Source organism: Giraffa tippelskirchi, chromosome 4 (assembly GCF_054371585.1).
Source record: "Giraffa tippelskirchi isolate mGirTip1 chromosome 4, T2T-mGirTip1v1.2.pri, whole genome shotgun sequence".
Taxonomy (NCBI): Eukaryota; Metazoa; Chordata; class Mammalia; order Artiodactyla; family Giraffidae; genus Giraffa; species Giraffa tippelskirchi.
Genome location: NC_137278.1, coordinates 156,373,903 through 156,401,424, shown reverse-complemented (window position 1 = coordinate 156,401,424; position 27,522 = coordinate 156,373,903). Strand labels below are relative to the sequence as shown.

The 27,522-nt window shown below is 41.9% G+C and overlaps 2 protein-coding genes across 7 annotated transcripts in view; one reads left to right on the top strand and one right to left on the bottom strand.

Annotated features, from left to right (window-relative positions):
* COQ10A (coenzyme Q10A) overlaps positions 1 to 12,532 on the top strand; it is a 13,858-nt gene extending 1,326 nt beyond the window's left edge. For 3 of the 6 annotated variants that reach the window (XM_081595051.1, XM_081595049.1, XM_081595053.1), the window contains exons 3-5: positions 490 to 682; positions 914 to 1,015; positions 1,282 to 2,083. In XM_081595051.1, the coding sequence (XP_081451177.1) occupies positions 490 to 682; positions 914 to 1,015; positions 1,282 to 1,449 (463 nt within the window). In that variant the 3' untranslated portion in view covers positions 1,450 to 2,083. Of the gene's footprint in view, positions 1 to 489; positions 683 to 913; positions 1,016 to 1,281; positions 2,084 to 8,356; positions 8,706 to 11,797 lie in introns of those variants that run through there. The other 3 variants (XM_081595052.1, XM_081595050.1, XM_081595055.1) reach the window with 2 other exon arrangements.
* On the bottom strand, positions 2,813 to 27,522 carry CS (citrate synthase). Its single transcript, XM_081595048.1, has 11 exons — positions 27,308 to 27,522; positions 14,684 to 14,734; positions 13,973 to 14,080; positions 13,139 to 13,204; positions 12,691 to 12,822; positions 11,847 to 12,035; positions 6,154 to 6,353; positions 5,325 to 5,454; positions 5,106 to 5,207; positions 4,695 to 4,904; positions 2,813 to 4,382 (listed from the first exon to the last, which is right to left on the bottom strand). Exons 1-11 carry the CDS (start codon positions 27,347 to 27,349, stop codon positions 4,212 to 4,214), a joined length of 1,401 nt encoding a protein of 466 aa, XP_081451174.1. The 5' UTR covers positions 27,350 to 27,522; the 3' UTR covers positions 2,813 to 4,211.

Below are 27,522 nucleotides of genomic sequence, written 5' to 3'. Positions count from 1 at the left end.
ATGAGTTAACACTTCTTGAACACTTAACTGCTACTAGCAGTTAGGCTGTTTAGGTGTTTTACCACAGATTTTCTCATTTGATCCTCTCAACAAAATTATGAATCAATTACTATTATTACTTATGATTTGCAGAGGAGATAAATGGAGACAATAATTTTCCTAGGGCTGCTTTGTCAAAAAGTTATAGAGCTGGGATCTGCGTCCCTGTGTGAATCACCAGTCATCCCTGTTCTCCCGACATGACCCTTTTAAGGGTCAAAATAGATAGTAAATGCAAAAACACTCTCTAAATGGCAAGACTTGAGATGCATTAACATCATGGAAATCTGGACATGTGCTTTTGCGAAATCATTCATGGGGGCTTATTTGGGATCTCTAGTTCCTGAAGGTACATGATTGGTGGGCAAAGGTATGAGGGGAGGGCGCCTATGGCAAGGAGGAACCTGAGCCAACTGGCAGCTTCTTGGCCTCTGTGACTCCTTCCCCTAGGTACTCAATGCAGGAGATGTACGAGGTGGTAGCCAATGTCCAGGAGTATCGTGAGTTTGTGCCCTGGTGTAAGAAGTCTTTGGTGGTATCCAGCCGCAAAGGTCACTTGAAGGCCCAGTTGGAGGTTGGCTTTCCACCTGTTGTGGAACGTTACACTTCTGCTGTTTCCATGGTCAAACCTCATATGGTCAAGGTGAGGCCTGTTTGGGAGTGAATGATCAGGAAGTTTTTTTCTGTTTTCTGTGGCATTTTTACATTTAAGGTATTTTGGCTTTCCTTATAATGATTTTTCTATCTCCATGTGTCAGATACTTCCTAATATTAGAAGGAAAGGAAAATGGCTTCCAGTTCTTCTTATAGCTTCCTACACCTGATATAGGTCTCATTCCATTGTAATATTCTTTAACTACCTGTCCTGTTCTAGGCTGTTTGCACTGATGGCAAGCTCTTCAACCACTTAGAGACCATTTGGCGATTCAGCCCTGGAATTCCTGCCTATCCTCGAACTTGCACTGTGGACTTTTCGGTGAGTCAGGAGGCTACACAGGGCTACAACTGGGTTGTGGGGGCTGAGCCAAGGTACTATGACAGTTACTTCCCAAGTCAATGACACTCTCCACAGGGGTGAGCTTGTACACACTTGTACTTTGTACTCAGTCCTAGGGCTTTTGAGGAGATCTAAGGAACAGGAGTGGGGGGAAGGAAAAGGCACTGAATAGTACCCTTGCATTTGGTCAGGGACTATCCAACATGGTTTTGAAGAGTTTCTGACTGTCTCTTACCCATTCCCAGATTTCCTTTGAATTTCGCTCTCTGCTGCACTCCCAGCTGGCCACCATCTTTTTTGATGAGGTTGTCAAAAAGAATGTCGCTGCCTTCGAGCGCCGGGCAGCAACCAAGTTTGGTCCAGAAACAGCTGTCCCCCGTGAACTGATGTTTCATGAGGTGCACCAGGCTTGAGGCAAAGGATTATGCCCTAGCCTCGCCTCTCCTCCCCCTCCTCATCCAATTTTCTTATTTATTTGGCTCCTGTTCCAATCTGAGAGAAGAGTCCATGTTCGTATTACTGTTCTCCCTTGAAATCTCCCCAAATTGGGCTCTGAGCTGGCTAGAAATGCTGGGGAAAGAAAAGGCAAGGTGGTATGGAAAGGAGACATGCCTAGGAAAGGGTCAGGGTTATCCTGAGAGCACCATATGCCTGAGGCCTGCCACCTTCTCACACTGAATTATAGTTGGGGCTGCGCAGTCGTCTCTGAGCTCTTGTCAAGGTGCCTTAGTGTCTGACCAGGGGAAGAAAGCAGCTTTTCTTAGGAGTGAAGAAATTGAACTCTTTATTCTGACACAGAGCTTCTGGGTGGTCAATAACCTTGCCTGTCTGAAATGCCTCAGGAGATGCCTGAGATCTGGCCCCAGCTTGAAATCCCTATGACCTCACTTCCATGCTGCCTGGCTAGTGGAGAGCAAGGGACTTTCTCAGCCATCAGTGCCATAGGGACAAGGAGCAAAAGAGCACTTTACAGTTGTACTCCTGGGCTGTCTTCTACTTGGCCTGAGTTTTTATAAAATTTCAATAAATTAATTGTGACAGTGTGAATCTGGCTTTTTTATATTGCTTCTTGGGGGAATAATGTAGACATAGCAGAGCAGAAGAAAGTCATGCCTTCCTTCCCTAGGGGAGTGAAGGTGCAAGGCCTCTTGGACATAGCGTCCCTGCTAACTATAGTAGCACATTCTACAAGCCAGGACCTAGTACCCACTCCCTTGCCTATTTATAGACTTTTTCAGAAGGTCAGTTGCACCAGGAGTCTCAGGACAGAGTAATCTGGTCTCAGACCTCCCATAACTAATACCCTCCAGACCACCTCTTATTCTGGGGGATCTGTAAGGGAGGCAGCAAAGAAGGATCGGCATTCCACAAAGCTCCAGAGCCCTCTGGAGGGTCAGATCCTGAGTCAGCTGTCCTACCCTAACTGCCCTTGGTATAATTTCCTTTCACTCACTGGGCTCGACCAGCTTCCTTGGATTAGTTACCTAAGCAGTTGTGAGGTCTCGGCTCTAGTCCTTGAGTGTTCTACTTTACAACAAATTTAGGAAGGGTGGGGGCTAAAGATCAAGGACTTCTAACCATTAAGACAGCAGCAATCTCCTTTGGAAATCTCATAGGGAACCTGTCTTCTGATTAGGGTAAGTGAATGCCAAACATGCCTAAAGATAAAAGAGATACACAGGATAACTTACAACCAATTAAGTCTAGGATCTTGCTAGCCAGACTCCTTACCTCAGAATGGAGACTCTTCCAGGCCTCATTTAATAAGCTCAAGCATTGTTAATAAAAACATTTATTTTGCATTTTATACAGAACAACCTGAAGTCTGCATCATGACAGTTACCCAAGGGTTTACAGACAGTATTATCCATCTCAACAGCATGGTTCTGGGGATTAGGGATCCACACAAACACAGGCAGGAGTTGCAAGGGAGGAAGGGGGCACAGCAGGAGTGTATTTTTAATCCTTTCTTAAAAAGGCAGTAGAACCTTCTGAGTCACTTGAAACCTGTGCATATGGGGCTTCTAAAACAAACAGTGTACTGTGAGCTCTTGGGGAAGGGACAGGATAAGAACCTTGATAAATAAAGGGATATTGGCTTGTGGCAGGGGATGAGGAGGGAGGTTTACTATTTTTAATGTCCTCAGCCCCAGTACCTGATAGTCAAAGGAGACCATGTCCAATCTTAAAAATCATTTCCCTGTTCAGAAAGAGGTACTAGTACTCCTGGGATCAGGCCATGAAGATAGCATGCTGGTCATTCCTAAGTCCCTGTTCTATAGCCCACAGCATATTGAAGGGGAAAAAAAAAAAGGTCAGAGGGTAGTGGTTTGTGTTCCAAGGAAGTAAAAACTTAGTTCACATAAAGCACTGATAAAGCCAAATAACTAGGAAAGACCACATATTAGACAGTGCTGTATATACCTGCTGAAAAGAGGTCTCTAGAAAGGACCAAGACGGCAAGGTCCAAAGCAACCTTGACTTGAGGTGCAGCAGGTACAAATCTGGAAAGAGGTGAGTATTCAAGTAAAGGGGAATAGAACACTCCTAGATCTTAATTTTAATAGGATAATTAAAAAAAAGAAAAATAAAAACCAAATATTGGTTGCCAGTCACAACAAATACCATGGCCTTTATGATCATCTGGTAGCTTAAGAAAAAAAAAAAAAGCCACAGCATCACCAATAGGTCTTGCTAGGAAGTGTCGGTGTGCATGGGAGAGGTTAATGGGCCTTAGTACAGCTGACAATCCAACATGATGCCTATGGAAACAGAAGGGGCAGAGTCCTGGTTTGCTGGCCTATTGAAGGGTGGACAGAGTAGAATCAAAAGCTCTTAAGTGACAGCAAATTCTCTGCAACCTAGGGAAAGAGGAGCCAGATTCTCACTCTGAAGATGGGGGTGAGGGCAAACCTAACCCATACTACATGCATTAGTCCTGGTCATCCTATAGTTGATGGGCAACTCATACCAGGCAGGGGAAAGGAGCTGGTTAGGGAAGAAGGGGTTACTTTTCTTCTTTTAAAAATCTTAATTTATATTTAACCTCAAACTTATCATCAGTGCCTCAGATACAATTTAATCTTAAGTCTTTAAAAGCCCCGAAACAAAAGTATACTTTTTTTTTTAAAGATCCCTCACTCTCTGGTGGATAGTTTCCTCCCCGTCTTCAGTTTCACCCTGACTTAGAGTCCACAAACTTCATCAGACCATCTGTGCTCATGGACTTGGGTCTCTCTAGAGGGAAGCCTAGGGCTCGGCTCCAGATGAGCTGTGCTAATACGCCCAGTGCCCGTGATACCCCAAACAGGACTGTGTAGTAATTCATTTCTGTCATGCCGTAGTACTGTAAGGTAAAAGAGAAAAAAGTTGTGTTAAAGGCCCACAGGTAGTGGCATGTACAAGTACAGGGTGATTAAAAACCTTAACCCAGTTAGCCTTAAATAGAAATGACTGGGAAAAGTATAACAACTGGATTCTGAAAGGAAATCATCATCCCTTCCCTCCAGCCCACACTTTCTACACCACAGGCAACTTTATCAACAGGGTTAAGGAAGGTGTGAGAGTCCTGGCTCTGACTAGGGAGCTGATTTTGTGCATGGCAGAGAACAGTAGGGTATGATATAAATTAGAGGAAAGCAGGGAAGGGAGGGCTCACCTGGAGCAGCACCCCGCTGTGAGCATCTACATTGGGCCAAGGATTCTTTGCCTTGCCCTGCTCTAGGAGGATATTGGGCACAATCTTGTACAGCTGAGCAACCAGCTTAAACATGGGGTCCTGAGGCAGGTGTTTCAGAGCAAACTCTCGTTGACAGGTATATCGCGGATCAGTCTTCCTTAGTACTGCATGGCCATAGCCCGGGACAACCTGCAAAGGATGGGGTTGGGGAAAAACCAGTTGTATTCTCAGGTAGAAATTTTTGTCTTTTCTAAATTCCTCAGGGCAGACAAATGGAAAAGAAATCTCCTCTAATTTAGGGAGTTATCTCATTGTTTTTCTCCTTCATTCTTTCAATTTATTGAACTTTAGTCTTGGCTTCTTTCTTAATTGCTAAGTATCTCTGCTCACCCGTCCTGAGTTGAGTGTGTTCCAGATGTAGTCTCGTAACTTCTCATCTGACACATCTTTGCCAACTTCCTTCTGAAGTTGTGTCAGCCAAACAAGCACTTCCTATCGGGAAGGTTTAGAGAATAAGAGTGTCAATGTATATGCCAGGAGAGAATGCCAGGATCAGAAAAAAAAAAAGCATGCCAGTGAGAAAAACATGAAGCAGAAGAAGAGTCTGACCTGATTCGCCAGTCCATGCAGGGGCCCTGCCAGCCCATTCATGGCTGCTGCAAAGGACAAATAGGGGTCTGAAAGGGCACTGCCCACCAAGTGGCTGGTGTGGGCACTTACATTGCCACCTTCATGGTCACTGTGGGGAAATAAGAAAGGAGAATCAAGGCCCAGAGAAAGGAGAAAAAAGGGGCAGATTATGCAAACAGGGACCTTGCTGTTCTCTTACTGTCCACATACTTGCCTAGCTATGGGTTCACACCAGCCTAGAGCCAGTCATTTATACATAAGCTCTTGCAAGAGATGTCCCAGTGTTATTATCAGCGTTTGTTCACTAATCCACAGAGCTGGAGAGGTTACTGGTTGATGATGCCCAGCCTGTGTGCCATGCTCCCTGACTTTCACTCAAGCTTTAATAGCAATGGCCAGAAGAGGGAGCTCCTGGAAAGCCAAAGGGCTCATCTAACGCAAACAGCTAGTACCTTTTCCGAGCTAGAAGCACTAGCTTATTCTTAGTGTGGTTATAGTAATTTCACTAGACCTCCTGTGCCTTTACTAGACCCCTTTCATGCTTTGTATCATCCCATATTCTGTGCTTCCGTCTCCTTGCTGCCTACCACTTGCTCCCAAAAGATAAGAATGTTAAGGAGCTTTTTCTTTTTTTTCTCTTGGTGCACTGTGTGGCATGCAGGATCTCAATTCCCTGACCAGGGATTGAACCCACACCCTCTGCAGTGGACGTGAGGAGTCTTAACCACTGGACTTCCAGGGAAGTCCCAAGGAGTTTCTCTTAATATTCACCACCAATCCAGCAATCTGGTGGCTGGGTCTGCCTCACCTGTGGATGGTGAGGTACAAGCGCATGAGCTCCGTGAACTGAGCATCAGTATAGCCTAACATGTTGGTGAAATTGTGGGACCAGTCCAGCTTAGGGTCAATGGCCCCAATACTACTGCCCTCTCGGTACAGATTCCGGTAGATCTTTGCTGCAACACAAGGAAGCTTTGCGATCAGATCCATACAGTCTTCGTAAATCAACTGATAGGGAGAAAAGGAAAATGGAGAAAAAAGAAGAGCAATTATCAACAAAGAAGACTTAGGCAGGGATGGTGTTTCTTCTCCATGTATTGGGCTTTTTGGATCGATATGGATATTTGGATTATATGCTGGGTGGTTATATATGGAGTATATAAAACAGCAATGACCATGTAACTGAGTAACTGTTATGACCCAGATACTGCATCAAGGGAGTTACACATAGTATCCCATGTATATTAAAATATTATTCCCAATTTTTCTCCATTCTACAAAATATATAATGACCTTCATTTTACAGAAAAGGGAACTGAACCTCAGAGCATTCAGTCAATGCCAAAGTCAGATTTCAAACTCTTACATGTTTAATCATGATCTTTTCCACTATATGACTTTGCACTCAAAGAACATGCTAAGACATTAGGTTTTAATAATTCTATATTCCATCTTTCAAGAAAATTCACCATATATGCTAAGGGTCAAACAGTGACATTCAATCGTTAGTTATTAATAAAGGCTTCCATTCTTAAAGCACTTACTATGTAACAGGTACTGTGCTAAATAGATTATTTTCAGTTTTTTCTTTTCTTGCAATAGTCCTGTAAAGTAACATATCCCTCATTTGTAAAAATTGGGGCACAAAGTTACCTTATTACTCAGGTAATAAGCATCATCTAGCTTAAATTATTATTAACTCATGGCCATGCTTGTTTCATCTATACCCTTACTTTCCCCTCTCATCTCCCAAAGTATTAAGTGAATCCCAGATATCATATATAACATGTAAATATTTAAGCATGTATCTCTAAAAGATAAAGATCCTTCATAATCAAAATCACAAAACCATTATCCCACTGAAAAAAAATTTAACAAATCTGCAATATCATTAACTAATCAGTATTGAAATCCCCCCCACACCTCATTCATTGATTAAAGCTCCACCTCATTTGTTTGTTTTACTGAAAAATAGCCCACATTACAATTGTCTGATGTCTCTGAAGTAGTTTTTAATCAATTTAAGTTCCCTCTTATGCTGTCCTTTTTTTACTTTGCAATTTACTTTTGGAAAATCAGCCTCATTTGTTCTGTAATTTCCCTTAGTTTAGATTTTGCTGGTTATATACTTGTGATGTCATTTAACATGTCCCTCTGTCCATTTTATTTCTGACAAACTGATAAGAGATGGAGGCTTGAGCAGATTCAGGTTCAATTTTTTTTTTAGCAAGACTTTTTGATAAATAGCTCTATGTTCATTTATTAAGAGAAACATAACATCTGGTTGTCTTTTTGTGATGTTAATGGTTTGCTCAACTTTTATGTCTCAATTTTACCTTCTCATAGGGATTTTAAGTTCCTCTAGGGAGGGGGACAGGGTTTTTAGTAGTTTTTTTTTGGCCATGCTGCACAGCTTATGGGGTCTTAGTTGACTGACCAGGGATTGAACCTGCGTCCTCTGCAGTGGAAGCAGAGTCCTAACCACTGGATTGCCAGGGAAATCCTATTTTTTCTGCTAGTAACAAAAAAATTTGGGAATTCCTTGGTGGTCCAGTGGTTAGGACTTGGTGTTTTCACTGCCAAGGCCTGGGTTCAGTTCCTGGTTGGCTTCAGTTCCTGCAAGCCGTGAGGTGCAGCCAAAGAAAAAACAAAGAAATTTCTACTTTCAGTCACAGTACATAGGAACCATGGAGAAAATACTTGCTGAATGATATTATATAGTGCTGTCCTATCAAGCTAACTGGATAAATGTTCCTATAAGAAGTCATGAGGTTTTAGTAGTTCTGCTGGAACAAAGAACAAAATCTATAATAAGTATCTTAAATGAGATAAAATATGTGAAGTCATCTATTACTCAAGTACTCAGCATTGAATTTTGTCAATGCCACCAAGATTCAATGAGAATACTGCCAAAATTAAAAAGCTACTTGAAGCAAGAAGTACTTAGCTAACACAAGTTCTCAGGAGATTACTTACATGATAATCATACTATTAACCACACCTCCTTGCAGATTTACATCCCCCAAGAAGTAGATGTTTTCCAGAAGTATGCATCAAGGATATACAGCTCTAAGAGACCTGGATTGATTAGCAGAATGCCAAGAACAACAAGATTCTGGGCTAGGCCAACTGGCATCTGTGGACTCTGTACTAATTTTCACAATTATTTGTAAAGTATGAATGACTGATTTATAAAGAAACTACAAAAAGAAGATTGTTTCAACTTCTACCACTGAGGATGAAGTTTATGAAGCAGCAAGTATCAGACCAGGTCTGACAATGTGGGATCTTTACCCTGCTTTTTGTAGTGGGAAAGCTGTACTGTCAAGACATTCAATAAACAAACACACTGACAGAGAACTCCTTATTTCTTCTTTAATAAGCTAATAAGACTGAGGTGCTACTTAGCTATGATACTAACTCATTCTTCATCTTTAAACCCTCAGGAAAAAAAAAAAGGACAAAACATGCCACCACCGCAACTGCCTGTAATAAAGGTAACAAAACTGGCCATAATCATCACTGTGATCCAGCATCTCTAGGGCCAGAGAAATTCTGGCCAAGTACTTAGCAAGCAATCGTTTTTTAAAAAATTTTTATTAGCGTATAGTTGATTTACAATGTTGTATTACTAATAGCTGGAGAAGGAAATGGCAACCCACTCCAGTATTCTTGCCTGGAGAACCCCGTGGACAGAGGAGCCTGGTGGGCTGCTGTCCATGGGGTCGCACAGAGTCGGACACGACTGAAGTGACTTAGCATAGCATTACTAATAGCTATCAACCATTATTAAGGAGACACAGAAAACGAAGAGTCGTTATTAATGATGAAGAGACCCTACAGTGAAGCAAACTCAAGTCTCAACCTGGTCTCCACCAGGTACAAGCTGCATGACCCTGGGCATGCTACTTTTTCTCATCTTCAACTTTGCCATTCAGTAAAATGAGAATAAACAGTAAGGTCTACCTCATAGGGTTGTTCTGATGATTAAATCAGATGAGTATAAGCATTCAAGCCAATATTTGGCATGCTTTCAAGGGTTGTTTGTTAGGTGTTGGAATAATGATTTTACTATACAGTAGACAGCTTCAAACCCTACACATATTATTGTTCATAGGCCTTACTAGAAAAACCTGATCTGTTAGCTACTTTGCAAATTTTATCCAATTCAACAATATCTTAAGGCTACCTCACAGTTAAACAGCTTGTACATCAGAGTGGAGAAGGCAATGGCAACCCACTCCAGTACTCTTGCCTGGAAAATCTCATGGATGGAGGAGCCTGGTAGGCTGCATGCAGTCCATGGGATCGCGAAGAGTCGGACATGACTGAGCGACTTCACTTTCACGCACTGGAGAAGGAAATGGCAACCCACTCCAGTGTTCTTGCCTGGAGAATCCCAGGGACGGGGGAGCCTGGTGGGCTGCCGTCTGTGGGGTCGCACAGAGTCGGACACGACTGAAGCGACTTAGCAGCAGCAGCAGCAGCAGCAGAGTAATCTCCTAGTCACAAGTGAAGTTAAGTCAATTACAAAAAGACCTAACTCTTTTACCTCAAGAGATTACACTAGTTATCTCATGTAAACTGCTATGGAAGGAAAGCTGTAGGCAGATAATCCTCTTAAAATATATGTAAAACACAGCATGAACTGATGCTTCTAGAAGAGACTTAGATCACAGGTACTCTAACATAAATTTTTAAACATGAAAAATATTTAATATTTTTTTTAAACAGAAACATACAATTCTACTTAAGCAGAATGGTTAAATTAAGCAAGAGAGAGAACTAAATTGAAATGATGCTTCAATGACTTTTGAGAGAGATACAAGATGTGGCAGCAAAATAGCACCAACTTCGACTAGAGCAATTACTTGTGCTAACTTTTGTTCAGTATGAACTTTATTAGACACACATCCTGAGGCTGACAGATATATCAGTAATGCTAATAAATACTCTCCAGGTTGGTAAAGTCCTGAAATACAATCTTTACCTCAAGACAGCCACCCTCAAATGACATCTCCCCAAGAGGTGGCAGAACAACCAATCAATAGCTGTACACTGAAATGGAGGCAAGAGCAAGCAGAGAACAAGATTAATCTTCCTGATTCAATAAAGGACAGTGTGAAGCAATGCAGCATGTTTGGATACCTGGGAAATATCTTATAGGTATTTACTGCAAAGTATGAAGAACTCTACAACAGTCAACACAACAGCATCATAAGTAGTAACAGGCACTCCTGAGTGATCAATTTCTAACAAACAAGTCTCAAAAGAAATGTTGGGCTTGATTTAACCTCTTCTGTTATGGTGACCCACACAGATAACAATGACTTGAAACAGCATTTTAAAAAGAAAATGAAAAGCAATATACTCAGGTTATACAACCTTCTGAATCTGCTGATTTGTGACTTCATATATGCTCGTGAATATGTTTAATTTGCATCATTCCTATACCTTTCTCCTCAAAGCCAACCAGACTAGTATCAATTGCAAACTTTCTCTCCCTCTTTTCCTCAACAGCACTCAATTCTGTATACACAGGTGGCACTGAATAAACACTGACCAATCAAATGGAGTGGGATTTGCCAAAACCCCAAGGAGATTTCATCAGACAAGTGGGCCATACTATTCTATGAATAGTATGAACTCACAGTGAACTATTTGGGGGCCTTCTGGTCAAAAATCATTTAATGCATCTGCTTTGCCAAAAGGGACTTTTTCATTCCTATACTACCTGTCTCTAAATAAGAAACAAACAAAAAAAGATGTCCTTCTGTAGACCTAGCCAGATAAATTGTACCTTACCCAGTGTTTGTGAGGTATTGGAAAGAGGAGGGAAGGAACTGTGTCCTATGCACTAGGACAAGGCCCAACAATTTTCTCATACTCTCACAATAGAGTTCAAACTATGAAAGTCACATTGTGTTTTCAGAGAATAAAGCTCATTTGCTTTTTGCATCCTAATTCCAGGATACTAACTACCCTTCCACTCCTGACAGGTATCTAGAGTGGGTTAGCCCAAACTGTGGCTGACTGCAATAGGTCCTTCCTAGACTCCAGGATTGCCTTAGGTGCCATCCTTCCAACTTAAAAAAGGTTCTCATTTGAAGAAGAGGAGAAAGGATCTTTTGGGGCCAGGGTATGTCTACTCTGCGAAACCTTCCTCAGGGACCCTGCAATTAAGTCACACCTTTTTCAATGTTCCAACAGTGCTGTGTACATACCTCTATTATAGCAAGATTACTGAACTGTAATTTCTTTTTTACCTGTATATCACCCTTACTAAAATCAATAACCTTGGTGATAGAAAGCATGCTTCATTTATCTTTGTAATTCCAATGACCCATAAAAAGCAAGCCTACAATAAAATTTTGTTAAATGAATCTCTGGCATAACTCAGGGTAGTAATTTTCCTAAGGACTCTTCATTCCTTTTTCTTTCTTCACATTCAGGTCCTTTGAATCTCCACTGAACATCAATCATCAAAGCAAAGTTTCCTACCTCCCAGTACTTGGTTCGGTTGATACCCTCTGCATATGCTCGGACAAAGTTACTTTCACTGTTGAGAGCTGTAACAGCTGCACTGAGCTGAGACATGGGGTGTAGATTAGTGGGAAAGTTGTCCAGCATGGTGACCACGTGGGAAGGCAGAGCTGCCCTCTTTGCCCACTCCTGTGAGAGCCAAGATACCTGTGAAAAGGAAGACATCGCTCATAACACTAGACAAGGAAAAAGAAGACAAATAAAAAGACAGCAGGGGACTTTCCTGGTGGTCCAGTGGTTAAGAATTTGCCTTCCAATGCAGGGGACATGGGTTCAATCCCTGGTCAGGGAACTATGATCCGACATGTTACTGGGCAACAAAGCTCATGTGCTGCAACTGGAGAATAGAGAAGCCCATGTGTTCTACAGCCTGTGTGCCACAACTAGAGGAAAGCCTGCACACTGCAAGGAAGACCCAGCACAGCCAAAATTAAAAGAAAATGAGGAAAAAAAAAAAGACAGTGAGTATCCCCTGGTGGTCCAGTGGTTAAGACTCGGTGCTTTCACTGCTGGGAGCCTGGGTTGAATCTCTGGCTCTGAGTAACTTGCAAAATGGTAACTAAGATCTTGCAAGCTGCCTGGTGTGACCAAAATAAAAAATTAAAAATAAAGAAAATGAAAAGACTGACCTCAAGTAAATAAAATCCAAGAGATTTCAATCCAGTCCACTTACAAAGCAGAACTCTGCTCGGATTTCCTTCCCCTCTATAAACTACCCCCCATAACCAGAACAAGATTAAGTGCTTGAGATTAGAAAAAGGCAAAGGAGGGGAATGAGAAGAGCTAATGTCCTTCTGCTTACCTGTTCCTCTGTTGGGATTTTTCCAGTTACCAGCAGCCAAAATAAGCCCTCTGGCAAGGGTTCTTCCCCACCCTTAGCCTTTGGCAGCAGTTTCTGGCATTCAGGGATGCTGTAGCCTCGAAAACGGATGCCCTTGAGGGAGAGAAGTAAGGATTACAACTCAAAAATCACATAAATTGACTGATCTCACTTTCTTCAGACCTGTCAACAAGTTACAACTTTCAAAATGTAAATCTTCAGGTAACTTACTCTTGCTTTGTATTTTTACTAGTTGGTATATTTAAAAGGTAAAGTTATTCTTCAGCTATTCCATATGTACCTATTTTCACCTTCCAAAATATATAGGTATGTGCCCTATTTTGTTCTCCTCACCCTTAGTGATTTAATCTATGGTGTGCCCAACTCAGTAAAGTCAGTGATTACTAGTGATCGACAGGAGGTCTCTTACCTCATCAGGATCAAGAACTGATGTTTCATATACCAATCCCTTCATGCCTCGCATGCCACCATACATCTAAAGAAAAGAAGAGGATGTAACAAGTTGTCCAAATAATTCAGGCAAGAGCTTGTTAGAGCTTCATGGGATCTGGGGGAGGAAATTTAGTCTCTGACTTGCAAAACTTTGGGTGATTTCTGAGTTAACTTTCTACAGAATGTAATTTTGAAAGGAAGACTGCTAATGCTGGAAACGAATTTTTTAAGTTGAGAAATCAGTATCTTTAGTTAGTGTTTTTGCCTGTGCTCCCTTTTCTTATTTTTTTTCTCCTGCCCGCTCTTCTCCCCTCATTCCCACCAACCAAAGTAAACAGAATGGGATTGACTATAGGGAAAGAAGATGGAGACCAATAGCTAAACAGTGTTGTGAAATTATCATCTGAGCTGCTGAGATTCTCAGAACTGAAAAAGAAACCATCCTAAAGCTGTTCTATAAGGCCAGCTAGAGCTCTGGTCTAACTGGATGATCAACACAGCATCAACTCAGAGACAGAGAACCTTGAGCCCAAAAGTCGAGGGGTTGGGAAGAGTAATAGAAACTTCATTCATCCTTTCCCATACATGAATTAGGTTAGTCTCAACTATTAAATCTGTAGAAAAATACAATATTGTAAAGTAAAAAAAAAAAAATCTGTAGAAAAGAACAGTCTAATTTCTAACAAACACCATGAGCTTCAACATTTCCCTATATAGGACAGAATGCTCTGAATGGTCAGTGAAGAGAATGGTACTTTTGTCAAAGCATGTTACCAAGCTCCTTTTCCAGGCAAAACCCTACAACCCTTACCATGTCCACAGTGATTTGGCCCACCACCATCTTGCCATGTTGCTGCCTGAAGGTCTTAACTCTGGTCTGCTCCTTAGGTATCAGATCAGCCAATATGTCTTTCAAATTCTAAAAAGAGGAGTAGAAAGGCTAAGTGATGATCAAAATATTGATTATGTTTCTGCAAAGTTGATATGTTAAGACTGCTTTTTAGAATTTGGCTTTCTCTGTCAGGGAAGCCTGGTCAACTACTCTGTACAGATGAGGGTAAAAGAATTAGGCAGAGGAAGAAGGGAATGGGGAGTTGTTTAATGGGTACAGTTTCAATTTGGGAAGACAAAAGTTTTGGAGATGAATAGTGATGATGTTTGCACAATAATGTGAATTACTTAACTACCCCTAAACTATAAACTTAAGAATAGTCTATTTTCTAATGAATACCATAAGCTATAGCATTTCCTTTATGGGACAGAACGCTTTGAATAGTCAGTGAAGAGAATGGTACTTTCGTTGAAGTACATTACAGAGCTACTTTTTTCCAGCCAAAATCCCACAGCCCTTATCATGTCCACAGTGATTTAGCTATCTTAAAATAGTAGTAGTAATAATGGCTATAACAAGAGTCCTGGTCACCTCCAGGAGACACTCGGGATAATGATAAGAGCCTGGATGGTAGCCCACCCCAGGGTCCAGCTGCCTCAATGATCCTCAGTCCTCTTTTCCAAACCTTACCGTGGAAGAAGCACTGGCATGCCGGGCAGCAAGAACAAGACAGGATGCATTCTGCAAAAAAACCACAAAACCTTATGCAATCATCCTCCTTCCTAAGTATTAACAAGGAATTAAAATGACTCAACTTCTCTCTCTTTATTTTAGCATCTATGGACAGTTTGACATATGAAAGCTGCATAAGGCTTTGAGTGACCTGGAAAGAATTTCCAGTCTGGAGGCAGCAGCTTCATCAGCACTCCCCGAAGAGCCTCTCCCATCACCTGGGTTCTAAGGGCTGGGCTTTGTTAGGCATGAAGGAAATGGCAGAGAGGCAGTTGTTAAAGTACCCAGTCCTTCAAAAATCTAGCTTTCCATAGTTCTGAGGAGCCCCAAGAAAAGCTCACTCCCTTAACCAGGCTGGTAATCTCTCTTCAGCACCTAGTCCTTTGGCAGCACTTCAACCTCTCCAGTCTAGGAGAGTCCAGAGGAGAAAGTGACCTTTTACAACACTACCTGAAATGCTCCTGGAAAAAGCACTGAGAAGACAGAATATCTACAAAGTAACAACCAGACTGCTCAACAACAGCAATGGAAACTAGAAAACTGGTAAATTAGCTTTAACATACTGAGAGAAATTACTAGACTTGTGTACCCAGGTGAAAAAGAAAAAACTCTTAAAGGAGGTGAAATAAAGACATTTCAGGTAAACAAAAGCTGAGAGTTTATCACTCACACACCTGTACCAATTTTTTTTTAAACTGAAGTATAGTTGATTCTGTAAGTCTCAGGTGTACAACATAATGATTCATAATTTTTTAAGGTTATATTCCATTTATAGTTATTGCCCCACTTCCCTCTCCCCATTGGCACCCATTAGTTTATTCTCATATCTGTATTTTTCTTTTTTGTTATATTCACTAGTTTTCTTTTTTAGATTCCATGTAAGTGATTCACAGCATCTGTCTTTCTGACTTATTTCACTTCACATGGTACACTCCAGGTCCTTCCATGTTGCTGAAAATAGTAAAATTTCATTCTTTTTAATGGCTTAGTAGTATTGCATTGTGTATATAAACACACACATCTTTATCCATTCATCTCTTGATGGACACTTAGATTGCTTCCATATTTTGTAGCTAGGCTATATTTTTCTATATTTAGAGAGTGTTTTCCCCCCAAGAAACACAACTTTCTATGAAGATTGCTGAGTTGCAACAGAAAGTTCATCACTACCTTTGAAAAAGACAACCAGTTGTACTACTACCAAATTGTAAGAACTTAGGCAAGGAGGCTGACTTTTCTTCACGAGATTATTTTGAAGATAAAATGAGATAGTTAAAATAAGCCCCAGGGTCCTCATCTATAAAATGGTGCTGATACTCACTACATCCCACAGGGCTGTCTTGTGATGATTAAATTACAGTGGATGTGGAAGCACTTTGCAAACTAAAGATCACACACACACACACTAACTATGTAGCAAGTCTATACCTCTCCTTTTGCCAAAAGGTCAGAGACACTTTTTTAAGTAACTACAGTCATCCTTCAGTATTCAAGGGGAAACTGGTTCCAGGACCTCCCCACCCTCAAGATACCAAAATCTTAGGAAGCTCAAGTTTCTTACGTAAACTGGTGTAGTATTTGTATATAACCTATGCATATTTTTCCATATAAATTATCTCTAAATTACTTATAATACCTAATGCAATGTAAATGCTACATAGTTGTAAGTACAAAGTAAATGCTATGCCAATAGTCAGCACATGGCCAGTGTAAGTTTTGCTTTTTGGAACTTTCTGGAATTAAAAAAATACGTTTGATCCACTGTTGGTTGTACCCACAGGTGCAAAACCCATGGATACAAAGGGCCGACTGTATTGCGTTGCTGTCTGATTGTGCTGGAAATCATTTGAACTAGTGGTATTGTATAAATTCCAAAACACCACATGCTTAAGGTGAGACTGAGTAGTGTCTGAGGCTTTTAGAATTTCATACCCCTCTTTCTGTTGGGGCAGGAGGAAGAAATGAAAAGGGAAGAGACCCTTCAGAAAACTTTATTTTAAAAAGAATCAAAAGAAAGAGAAGTCACTCAGTCGTGTCTGACTTTTTGCAACCCCATGGACTATAGCCTGTCAGGCTCCTCTGTCCATGGGATTTCCCAGGCAAGAATATCCAAAGCTAAATTCAGAGAGCACAAGGCAAGCTAATGTGGCCCTAAAACAAAGTGGGAAGGCCTCAAATTGTTAATGAGGACTGCTTGCGACTCCTCTCATTAACTTTCTAAAGAATCCCCTCTAGCTCACTGAGGACCATTTGGGCAGAAAGAACACAGCACAAATAGCTATTTAGCCTGTTCATCCTACACAGGGTGAATGGGAGTGGACCCAGCACTCAAGAAATAACTATTTCCTTTATCTTACTAGTCATCAAAAAGTGAACAAGGGAAAACCTTGAGTGGGTTCAAACTACTCTTCTACAGCACTTCCTATGTTCAAGCTATTCCATGCTCCACGGTCCCCCAGATCCCCTATTATAGAGGTCCCACCTCCTGGAGACCACATCAGCACTCAGCAGACCCTTTAACTCTGGATAGTTGGTTATGTGGGTTTGCTTTTAAAGAGGCTATAGGGGAATATACCATCTGAGAGAAAAAAGAAGTTGAAATCTCTCCATAATAATAATTTTTTCACTTCTAAACATCTTTAAGTTTCTATAATGGCTGGCTGCTTCACTGGCAAGAGGAAGACATTATAATAGTCAAAGGTTAAATCTTAGGCAAAAGAAAAAAAATCTATCCAACCTAAGCTGACAGAATGAGAGCCTGATCTTAAGATGAGAATGAAATTCTCTTAGAATGGGGGTCTCTATTCCACCACTATGCCTGTATGAACATAAAACAAAAAACAGTTTTTTCCCCTTATGAGACAGAACTACTAGAATCAATGAGCTTCCCTCTTTTTACTTCACTTAAGGTTAAAAAAAAAAAAGGGGAAATCAGAAAGAAAAGGGTGGAAGGTCAACTAACAAGGCTGTAAGAATGCAACATCATTTAAAGGCATCAGATGGAAAGTATCACCATACTTACACCACCAGCAAAGTCTTAATTTCCTTTGTAGAGAGTGTCTTTGCCATTTAATGAGGCACCTCAAAGTAACTTGAGGAGAGCTGATCTCAACTGTCCCTAATCTCCATCTGCACCACTTCTTAGCCAGATCTCCAATTTGCAAAAATAATGCTAGTCTGTGAATAGCATGGCTATGTGGCTCCAAAGTGAAGGAAGTATATTCTGTTCCTACTATACTTCTGGTTGTGTGACCCTAGCCAAGTCATTTAATCTTTCTGTGCTTTAATTTCCTTATCTCTAAAATGTAAACAATCTACCTGAAAAAGAACTCAGAGTAAAGATACTAAAGATGATCCAAGATCTTGGAAAAAGAATAGAGGCACTGATCAAGACACTATAAATGTTTAACAACAAACTAAAGAACAGATAAACAATAAAGTTTAAGTTTAGTGGCTCAGTCCTGTCTGACTCTCTTCGACCCCATGGACTGCAGCCTACCAGGCTCCTCCGTCCATGGATTTTCCAGGCAAGAATACTGGAGTGAGTTGCCATTTCCTTCTCCAGAGGATCTTCCCTACCCAGGGATCGAACTCAGGTCTCGCACATTGTAGGCAGACGCTTTACCATCTCGGCCACCAGGAAAAGTTAAACAGATAAACAATACAATAACTTAAATAAAAAATACACTAGAAGGAATCACTAGCAGAATAAGTGACACAGAAGAAACAGATAAGTGAGCTTGAAGACATGAATGAAAAAAAAAAAAGAAATGAGGACAGTCTGAGACCTCTGAGACAATATTAAATGCACCAACATTCGCATTACACAGGTCCCAGAAGGAGGAGAAAGGACCTGAGAAAATATTTGTAAAACGGAAATAATTGAACCTACCTCAAAGCACTGCTATGAGGATGAATTAAGTCAATATTTATGAAGCACTTACGATCATGCCTGGCACGCAGCACCAAGTGCTTTGTATTTGTTATTTAATAAATACAGAAAATTAAATAGTACGGCTACTTTCCAGCACTCTTCAATGTCAAGTTTAGTCATATTTTAGCTCACCCTGCAGCGTAGGGGGAAAAAAAAACTCAAGAAATATGAAGGATTTTAAAAGCAATCAATATGGATAGAATATTGGAAAAAATTCAGGTTAGGATAACTTTACCTAATGATGTAGAAGACAGAGCACATGGCTTGGAATTAGGAAAGGAAATCTGGGTTCCAGTCTGAGCTCCTATACTAAATAACTGAGACATCTAAAGCAAAACTACTACTGTTTCCCTTTCCCTCTCCACATCTAGGATAACACTCAAGCTACTTGGCTCCAAAGTCTGATCCTAAGGCTCCAACAAGGACATATATATAAAGGTACATAAAAACCTTGCTATTTAAAAAATATGACTGCCTGGCCAGCAATATTACCATTACCTGGAGCTTGTCAGAAACGCAGAATCTTGGGTTTCACTTCAGACCTACTGAATCCAAATCTGTAGTTTAACAAACTCATTAGGTTAATTCCTATGAACAGTAAAGTTTGAGAAACATCCATGGTTTAAAGTGTTAAGCAAGGAAGCAGAAGGGGAGAACACCAAGAGTCTAGGATGTTGTGTTATCAAGTTCAGTTCAGTTCAGTTGCTCAGTCGTATCCAACTCTTTGCAACCCCATGAACCGCAGCACGCCCGGCCTCCCTGTCCATCACTAACTCCCAGAGTTTACCCAAACCCATGTCCATCGAGTCGGTGATGCCATCCAGCCATCTCATCCTCTGCCGTCCCCTTCTCCTCCTGCCCTCAATCTTTCCCAGCATCAGGGTCTTTCCAAATGAGTCAGCTCTTCGCATCAGGTGGCCAAAGTATTGGATTTTCAGCTTCAACATCAGTCCTTCCAATGAACACCCAGGACTGATTTCCTTTAGGATGGACTGGTTGGATCTCCTTGCAGTCGAAGGGACTCTCAAGAGTCTTCTCCAACAACACAGTTCAAAAGCATCAATTCTTCAGTGCTCAGCTTTCTTCACAGTCCAACTCTCACATCCACACATGACTACTGGAAAAACCATAGCCTTGACTAGACGGACGTTTGTTGGCAAAGTAATGTCTCTGCTTTTTCATATGTGAAGTTGGTCATAACATTCCTTCCAAGGAGTAAGTGTCTTTTAATTTCATTGCTGCAATCACCATCTGCAGTGATTTTGGAGCCCAGAAAACAAAAGTCAGCCACTGTTTCCACTGTTTCCCCATCTATCTGCCATGAAGTGATGGGACCAGATGCCATGATCTTAGTTTTCTATATGTTGAGCTTTAAGCCAACTTCTTCACTCTTCTCTTTCACTTTCATCAAGAGGCTCTTTAGTTCTTCTTCACTTTCTGCCATAACGGTGGTGTCATCTGCATATCTGAGGTTATTGATATTTCTCCCAGCAATCTTGATTCCAGCTTGTGCTTCATCGAGCCCAGCGTTTCTCATGATGTACTCTGCATATAAGTTAAATAAGTAGGGTGACAATATACAGCCTTGACGTACTCCTTTTCCTATTTGGAACAAGTCTGTTGTTCCATGTCCAGTTCTAACTGCTGCTTCCTGACCTGAATACAGGTTTCTCAAGAGGCAGGTCAGGTGGTCTGGTATTCCCATCTCTTTCAGAATTTTCCACAGTTTATTGTGATCCACACAGTCAAAGGCTTTGGCATAGTCAATAAAGCAGAAGTAGATGTTTTTCTGGAATTCTCTTGCTTTTTTGATGATCCAGCGGACGCTGGCAATTTGATCTCTGGTTCCTCTGCCTTTTCTAAAACTAGCTTGAACATCTGGAAGTTCACGGTTCACGTATTGCTGAAGCCTGGCTTGGAGAATTTTAAGTATTACTTTACTAGCGTGTGAGATGAGTGCAATTGTGCGGTAGTTTGAGCATCCTTTGGCATTGCCTTTCTTTGGGATTGGAATGAAAACTGACCTTTTCCAGTCCTGTGGCCACTGCTGAGTTTTCCATATTTGCTGGCATATTGAGTGCAGCACTTTCACAGCATCATCTTTCAGGATTTGAAATAGCTCAACTGGAATTCCATCACCTCCATTAGCTTTGTTTATACTGATGCTTCCTAAGACCCACTTGACTTCACATTCCAGGATGTCTGGCTCTAGGTGAGTGATCATACCATCGTGATTATCTGGGTCATGAAGATCTTTTTTGTACAATTCTTCTGTGTATTCTTGCCACCTCTTCTTAATATCTTCTGCTTCTGTTAGGTCCCTACCACTTCTGTCCTTTATTGAGCCCATCTTTGCATGAAATGTTCCCTTGGTATCTCTAATTTTCTTGAAGAGATCTCTAGTCTCAAGAGTAAAGTCCTAAATCCAGGTCCTGCTACTATCCTACTGTGCTACCATGGCTCTATGACCTAACTTCTAGTTTCAATTTTCACATCTCAAAATTGGTAATAAAGCCAATTTCAGAGTAGACAAATGGACTATACGAAATCATTTGCATGAAAGCATCTAGAACAGTGCCTTCTGCATAGCTGAGATCAGTAAATATATTTCTTAGTTATGTGTTGGCCTATTACCTACCAACTTGTGTCACAACTCTCTTGTGGAGCTGGATCCCAGGAAAGAGACAGTCAAGTCTGAAGAAGGGGTGAGTGAATAATTCCCTCTAGCTGAAGAACAGGAAATAAAGCCCCAACTTTCTGAAGGGCCTCCTGACCAAGAGAAGAGTCTCAGGGAGAGGAAACAAATTTAACTAACCATAATCTTCACCAGTAGGAGAATCTAGACAGGAGGTGTTATAGGGCTGTCATACCTTAGGCTACATACCTCATCTCATCTACCTCCTAGGAGGCTGCCAGTGAAAGCTGCTAAATGGCTTTTGTACAGTGCATTCAGGCTATACTCACAGATAGAACAGGCAGCTTACAAATCTCTGAGTCATCCCTGAACTTTCAACTCCTAGCTCCTCCCCCCAATTCTGGAGGTGTGGCAACTGAGCTTTGGCTTCTGGTTACATGCCACGTGTGGAGCTGTCCTACTGGAAAGGCAGCTGTCAGGTGAATCAGGCAATCATCTCACTCCGTAGGTCAGCTGCTTCATGGGGAGAGATGGTAAGAGCTACTTCCAAAGATAAGGGCCAGGCTCACAAGTTCTGTCTGCCAGAATTCTCTACAGGGTGGTGGGAATTACCATCACTAAAAGGCTTTTTCAAACCCCACATGCTGCCATCCCATGCCAATAACTTTTAGCGAGCTGGCTATTACTGATAGAAATGGGCTGCAGCTGTCAAATGTGCTATGCTAGGATGGAAAAATACAATTAAGGGAACCTCTATCTTAAAAGGTCAAGGGAGGAAAAGGACAAATAAAACATGCAGGAAATTCTGCCAAAGACTTGCTTATAATACTTTAGGGTATTGGCCAAATCCCTTAACAAAAATCAATTAAAACTACTCCTTTCTCCCCCAAATTCTGCAAACAGTAGAATCCCATTGGATAAGCACTTACTTAATAATGTAGTTACTTCTCTCTTACTCCTCTTAGCCTATTATCATCATTGATCCACATCTAGGACCCTTACTCTACAAGAGAAAAGCCAAATTTCCTTCAATACTCCATCAAAGACACATTCAGAACATGTCCTGGCACATATCCAGGAGCTCCAACATCAAATTTGTGAGCTCACAAACTACTGTGTATAAAATAAATAGGCTACAAGGATATGTTGTACAGTATAGAGAACACTGCTACTGCTGCTGCTAAGTCGCTTCAGTCGTGTCTGACTCTGTGTGACCCCATAGACGGCAGCCCACCAGGCTCCGCCGTCCCTGGGATTCTCCAGGCAAGAATACTGGAGTGGGTTGCCATTTCCTTCTCCAGTGCATGAAAGGGAAAAGCGAAAGTGAAGTCGCTCAGTCATGTCCGACTCCTAGCGACCCCATGGGTCTGCAGCCTACCAGGCTCCTCCACCCATGGGATTTTCCAGGCAAGAGTACTGGAGTGGGGTGCCATTGCCTTCTCTGATAGGGAACACAGCCAATACAAAATAATATTTATAAATGGAACATAATCTACAAAATTGTGAATCACCATGTTGTACACCTGAAATACTGTAAATCAGCTACATTTCAATTTAAAAAAATTAATTTAAAAAAAACTTGTGAGAGATGCTCCTGATTTGATTAGAGCCCTTGTCCATTAACAAAAGATCAGAGCTTGCCAAGCCAGCAGAACTGGCTTAGTTGATGAAACAAACACAATTCTCTAATAACTGCAAGAAAAATCTTGTGCTATGAAAGCTTCCAATGCAGAAGAAACAACTTGCATTAAGTAAAAACAAACACACACAGGACAATGACTTCTCTCTCCCCAGAACCAGGTCAGAGAACTAAAGCCATTTAACATCTGTGTTTCACAAGGGTAATACTGAAAGTCTACCCACACTACTTGGTCAGGCCACTTAATAGCCTGAGCAGAGAAATCTTTAGATTTCGTACTCTGATGCCCTTCATACTCACAAGAATTCCCTTAATAATTCTGCCCAACTCCCATTGCCTAACAGACCCTTCTCTAAAGGTTTGCTGATTATTCAATGAAGAAGACTGCAAAGGACACCAATTCAGCCTTAGGAAAGAATTGAGTCCTAATTTTTCTTTCAGAGAAATTCTTATTGTTCTTTAATAGTTGCTAAACACCTATTTATTATTATGTGCATACTAAGCATATACTACCGAGTAAAATATATAGGATCTGTCAGTGTACTACTTTCTCAAGAACTAGAAACTGTTTCCTCACTTCTACTAGGAGTTCTTACAATGCTTTGTTTCAGGGATTTACAAAAATCTTTTCCTAAGTCATTTGAAAAAAAGACATAGGAGGATAAACCTAGAGCAAAATAGTCTAAAACAGACTACAGCTATTTTTGAAGTCATTTAAAAATAATCACTAGTTAGGGACTTCCTTGGTGGTCCAGTGGTTAAGAATTTGCTTTGCAATACAGAGGACACAAGTTCAATCCCTGGTTGAGGAATAAGATCCCACTTATCAAGGAGCAACTAACCTCATGTGACACAGCTAGAGAATCTGTGCTAGATCCTGTGTACTGCAACCAAGACCTGATGCAATCAAATAAATACACATTTTTTAAAAAAATCACTAATTAAAAAAAAAGCCCAAATACACACACACACATATATATTAAATATAGTTACAAACAAAAAGGACTACACGTGTCTTTAATGGCCCAACAGGAGGGGATCACCAAGCAGTCAACTGAGACACTTGAAAAAATACAAATTTCCAGATCCACCCCACCTCTGCTGAACCAGAATCTGCATATAGGATTCATAAACATGCAGTGTGAACAAGCCACCCCAGGTGATGACACTCACTGTGAACTTACTTACAGATCTTTTAAAATGATAACATGTTAAAAGAAATATAGGAATTCAAGCAAGTTGAGGGAAGAACTGAAAAACAGATCCTAAGATCTGCTGCTAAAGTTGTTTCTCTACTGTTTTTAATTTCACTCAAATCCTATTCAACTTTATTACATAAGGCACCGAAATCAGGGCATAAGAAATTACTCTGTGGCTTTAGGGAGCTCCACCAAGTCTGGTTTCCTGCCTTCTGCCCACTTGGAATGTCAGCCTTCCCTTCTGATTACCTGCTTAATCCCTGCTTATCTCAATGGCTCCCCACACCTATGCATTCAATGGCTACAAATCTAAAGACCACCAGGAAGAACAAATACAATCACTTCACCACTAGCACAGGATGAGGCATCGCTCTCCACTGTTCATCTCTGATTCATCTAGTAAGCCATTACAGAGTTGCCATTACTTTGGGTAGCAGAGAATCAAAGAAGTTCGAGAGCTTGCCCTAACAGGTTTTGGGCTTTAAGCTTAACTAATACTTCAAAGGACAAAACTGACTCAGTTGTGTAGAATCCAGTTTCAGGCTTGAATTTACAGAAGAGATGTGTAGTGGTGTGGGCTAGCTGTAAAGGAACCATGGGTATTAAGTGTCTTGAAAAAGTCTAGAAATAATCTAGAAACACTTTTGGATTGACTTAACTAAAGTTATCAAACAGCTTAGAGGAATAATTCTCAAAGATACAAGAAGTAGGGCTGTCTGTCACTTTGGTATTAAGAATGCAGAAGTTAACTGGTGAATCTACTCTAATTCCCAACTCAGATCACCTATGAAAAGACAGTATTTACAGCACAAAGCGAAGGTACCCACAGCTAACACTAAAGCCATTGCTTACTAGAAATTCATTCAGATAGACAAGAAGTCAAATAACCTCAAGGCTCTGAATGAGGTGGTCTCTCCAACTCTGCTGCTGCTAAGTCGCTTCAGTCGTGTCCGCCTCTGTGCGACCCCATAGACGGCAGCCCACCAGGCTCCGCCGTCCCTGGGATTCTTCTGGCAAGAACACTGGAGTGGGTTGCCATTTCCTTCTCCAGTGCATGAAAGTGAAGTCGCCCAGTCGTGTCCGACTCTTAGCGACCCCATGGACTGTAGCCCACCAGGCTCCTCTATCCATGGGATTTTCCAGGCAAGAGCACTGGAGTGGGGTGCCAGTGCCTTCTCCAACTCAGGTGCTCATTAAATTACCTGACAGTGGGCAGGGTGGAACAGAACAATGATTAGCATTTGTGTCTCCTAGCCAAGTTTTCTCAGAAAAGTGAATTACACCTGACTTTGAGAATCAAAGTGGTAGGCTAGAAGACTATTTTTGCTTTCTAAAGCCTACCTTAATAGCAAAAGAAAAACTGAGCACCATTAAGCTGTAGGCTAATCTGGAAAGTTCGGGCAGATGCTAGCAATGCTGTCAGATTGAAAGACTTCTTGGTATTCTGGCTATACTGCTCAGATCTCAGGAAGTTTCCACTCCTTGGTCTGTTGAGCTTTGTTATAAGGGTCGAAAGCCTTCTAAGGGCTTCCAATATACAGGTTTCTAGGATCCTCAGGTCCAACAGGAAAGTACACAAAACAATAATGATCACTACAATTAGGTTGCCTTGTCAACTCAAAAACTTTCTGAGTTTCCCCAGAGGTTTAAGAGACAAACTAAATTCGAATGTAAATTCCAAAGGCTGTTTCAAGCTGTAGAGTTAGCAGCTCTGGAATGAGCTAATTATAGTATCCCCTATTCTGCCAAAACACTATCCAGAACTTGCTTCATTTCCCAAGAGGCTTCCTTTCCCTGTTCCCTGGTAGTGGAAGGAACTACCGTCAAGTAAGACAAGTATCTCCTAAATGGTCAGCCTCTACCATACTGCTGAGTACCTGGAAAAACCTGTAAATGCTGCAGGCTCTACCTTATCTGCCAACCATTCAAGACAACACACTGTAAGCCAAAACCTTTCTAGGTTTTTCCTTTCCTCCCCTTAGGTGCTGGCAGCTTTAATTTGTCTGCAGAAGAAAAAAGTGTAAGTTCTTTGCAAGAGTCAAGGTCACTTGTGGGACTGTCCCAGCTTGGATTAGAAGGCTGGGACCCCTCAGCACACCAGTCTTTCTGTTTAAAGGACCCAGTTACCCAGAGACAAAACTAATTTTGGCAATATGAAATTGAAAACACTGTGTATGCAACAATATTCCTTATGATCCCAACAACAACAAAAGTCAAATAAAGGGCCTCCCATGGGACTTCCCTGGTGGCTTAGACTCCACACTCCTAATGCAGAGGGCCTGGATTCCCGCCCTGGTCAGGGAACTAGATTCCAAGTGCTGCAGCCAAATAAATTTTTAAAAAGTAAAGGGGACCCCAAAAGAGGAACCTTTCTTGGGTAGAGCAGATTTAAGAGCAACAGTAAAACTTAAGTGAGCAAGTAGTAGGACCGGTCATGTAACCTTGGAATTACTATCTCCCGCTCAGTTATCTTCGCTTATCAGCCTGCAGTTTATAGGAACAAGTTTTCTCCAATCACATGTGATAATCATGCAGAAGGTTCTACACAAGCCCTCCACCCCACCCAAGCTCCTCCTATATAGAGTAAGTGCAAAAGTCCCAAGGACGAAGAGGACCCGAGTCGCATTCCTCCAGTAGGAACTGCTATGCTTGGTCACTAAAGGCTTAAATAACTGGGCTGGAGAAATGGAAGCCGGCAGTTCTGAAACTGACAAGAATCTCTCTAACCAGTCGAAGCTGAAATTAGCCACGGCTCCAGCTCGGGCCCAGGATAGAGTGAGCACATCTGCGCACCCTTGCCACTTCTCTTAGCCAGCCCCTTCTTCCAAACAGGCTCTTTCCCTAATCCCAGTGGAATACATCTATGTTCTTCATTCCTTCTTCCAGGCCAAGCACCCCCGCCTCTTCCACCCTAGACACGCGGGGTGACAGCTCGGTCCGGCCTCCCCACCGGCCCAAGACCTCAGGCCAGGGCGGGCAGCACTCACTTCACCCCCAGTGGGCCGGAAAGCACATAGCCCTGGGAGCTCCAAGCAGGGCAGGCGGCCAGCCAAGCGCAGGGCCCCTTTAAGACGCACTGGGGTGCGCCTGGGTAGGGGAGGGAGACCCCGGGCTTGAGGGCCTGCAGTCGCCTCAGCCCCACCCTGGAACCGCGCGCTCCCTCCTAGTTGCTCACCTTAGCTCCGAATAGCCGGGCGGCCGCAGTGAGTAAAGCCATGGCGGGCGAACTCGGGGATCTGCCAGGGAGGGAAGAAGGGAAGAGAGCTGAGGCAGGGACAGGAGGCGCCGCCGCTGCACCAGAGGCCGCGCGGACAAGGGGAACAAGGTTGAAAGGAGGAGGCTGAGGGAAAGAGTAGATGAGCCGGCGGCGGCGCCCAGCCCGGGGTCCTC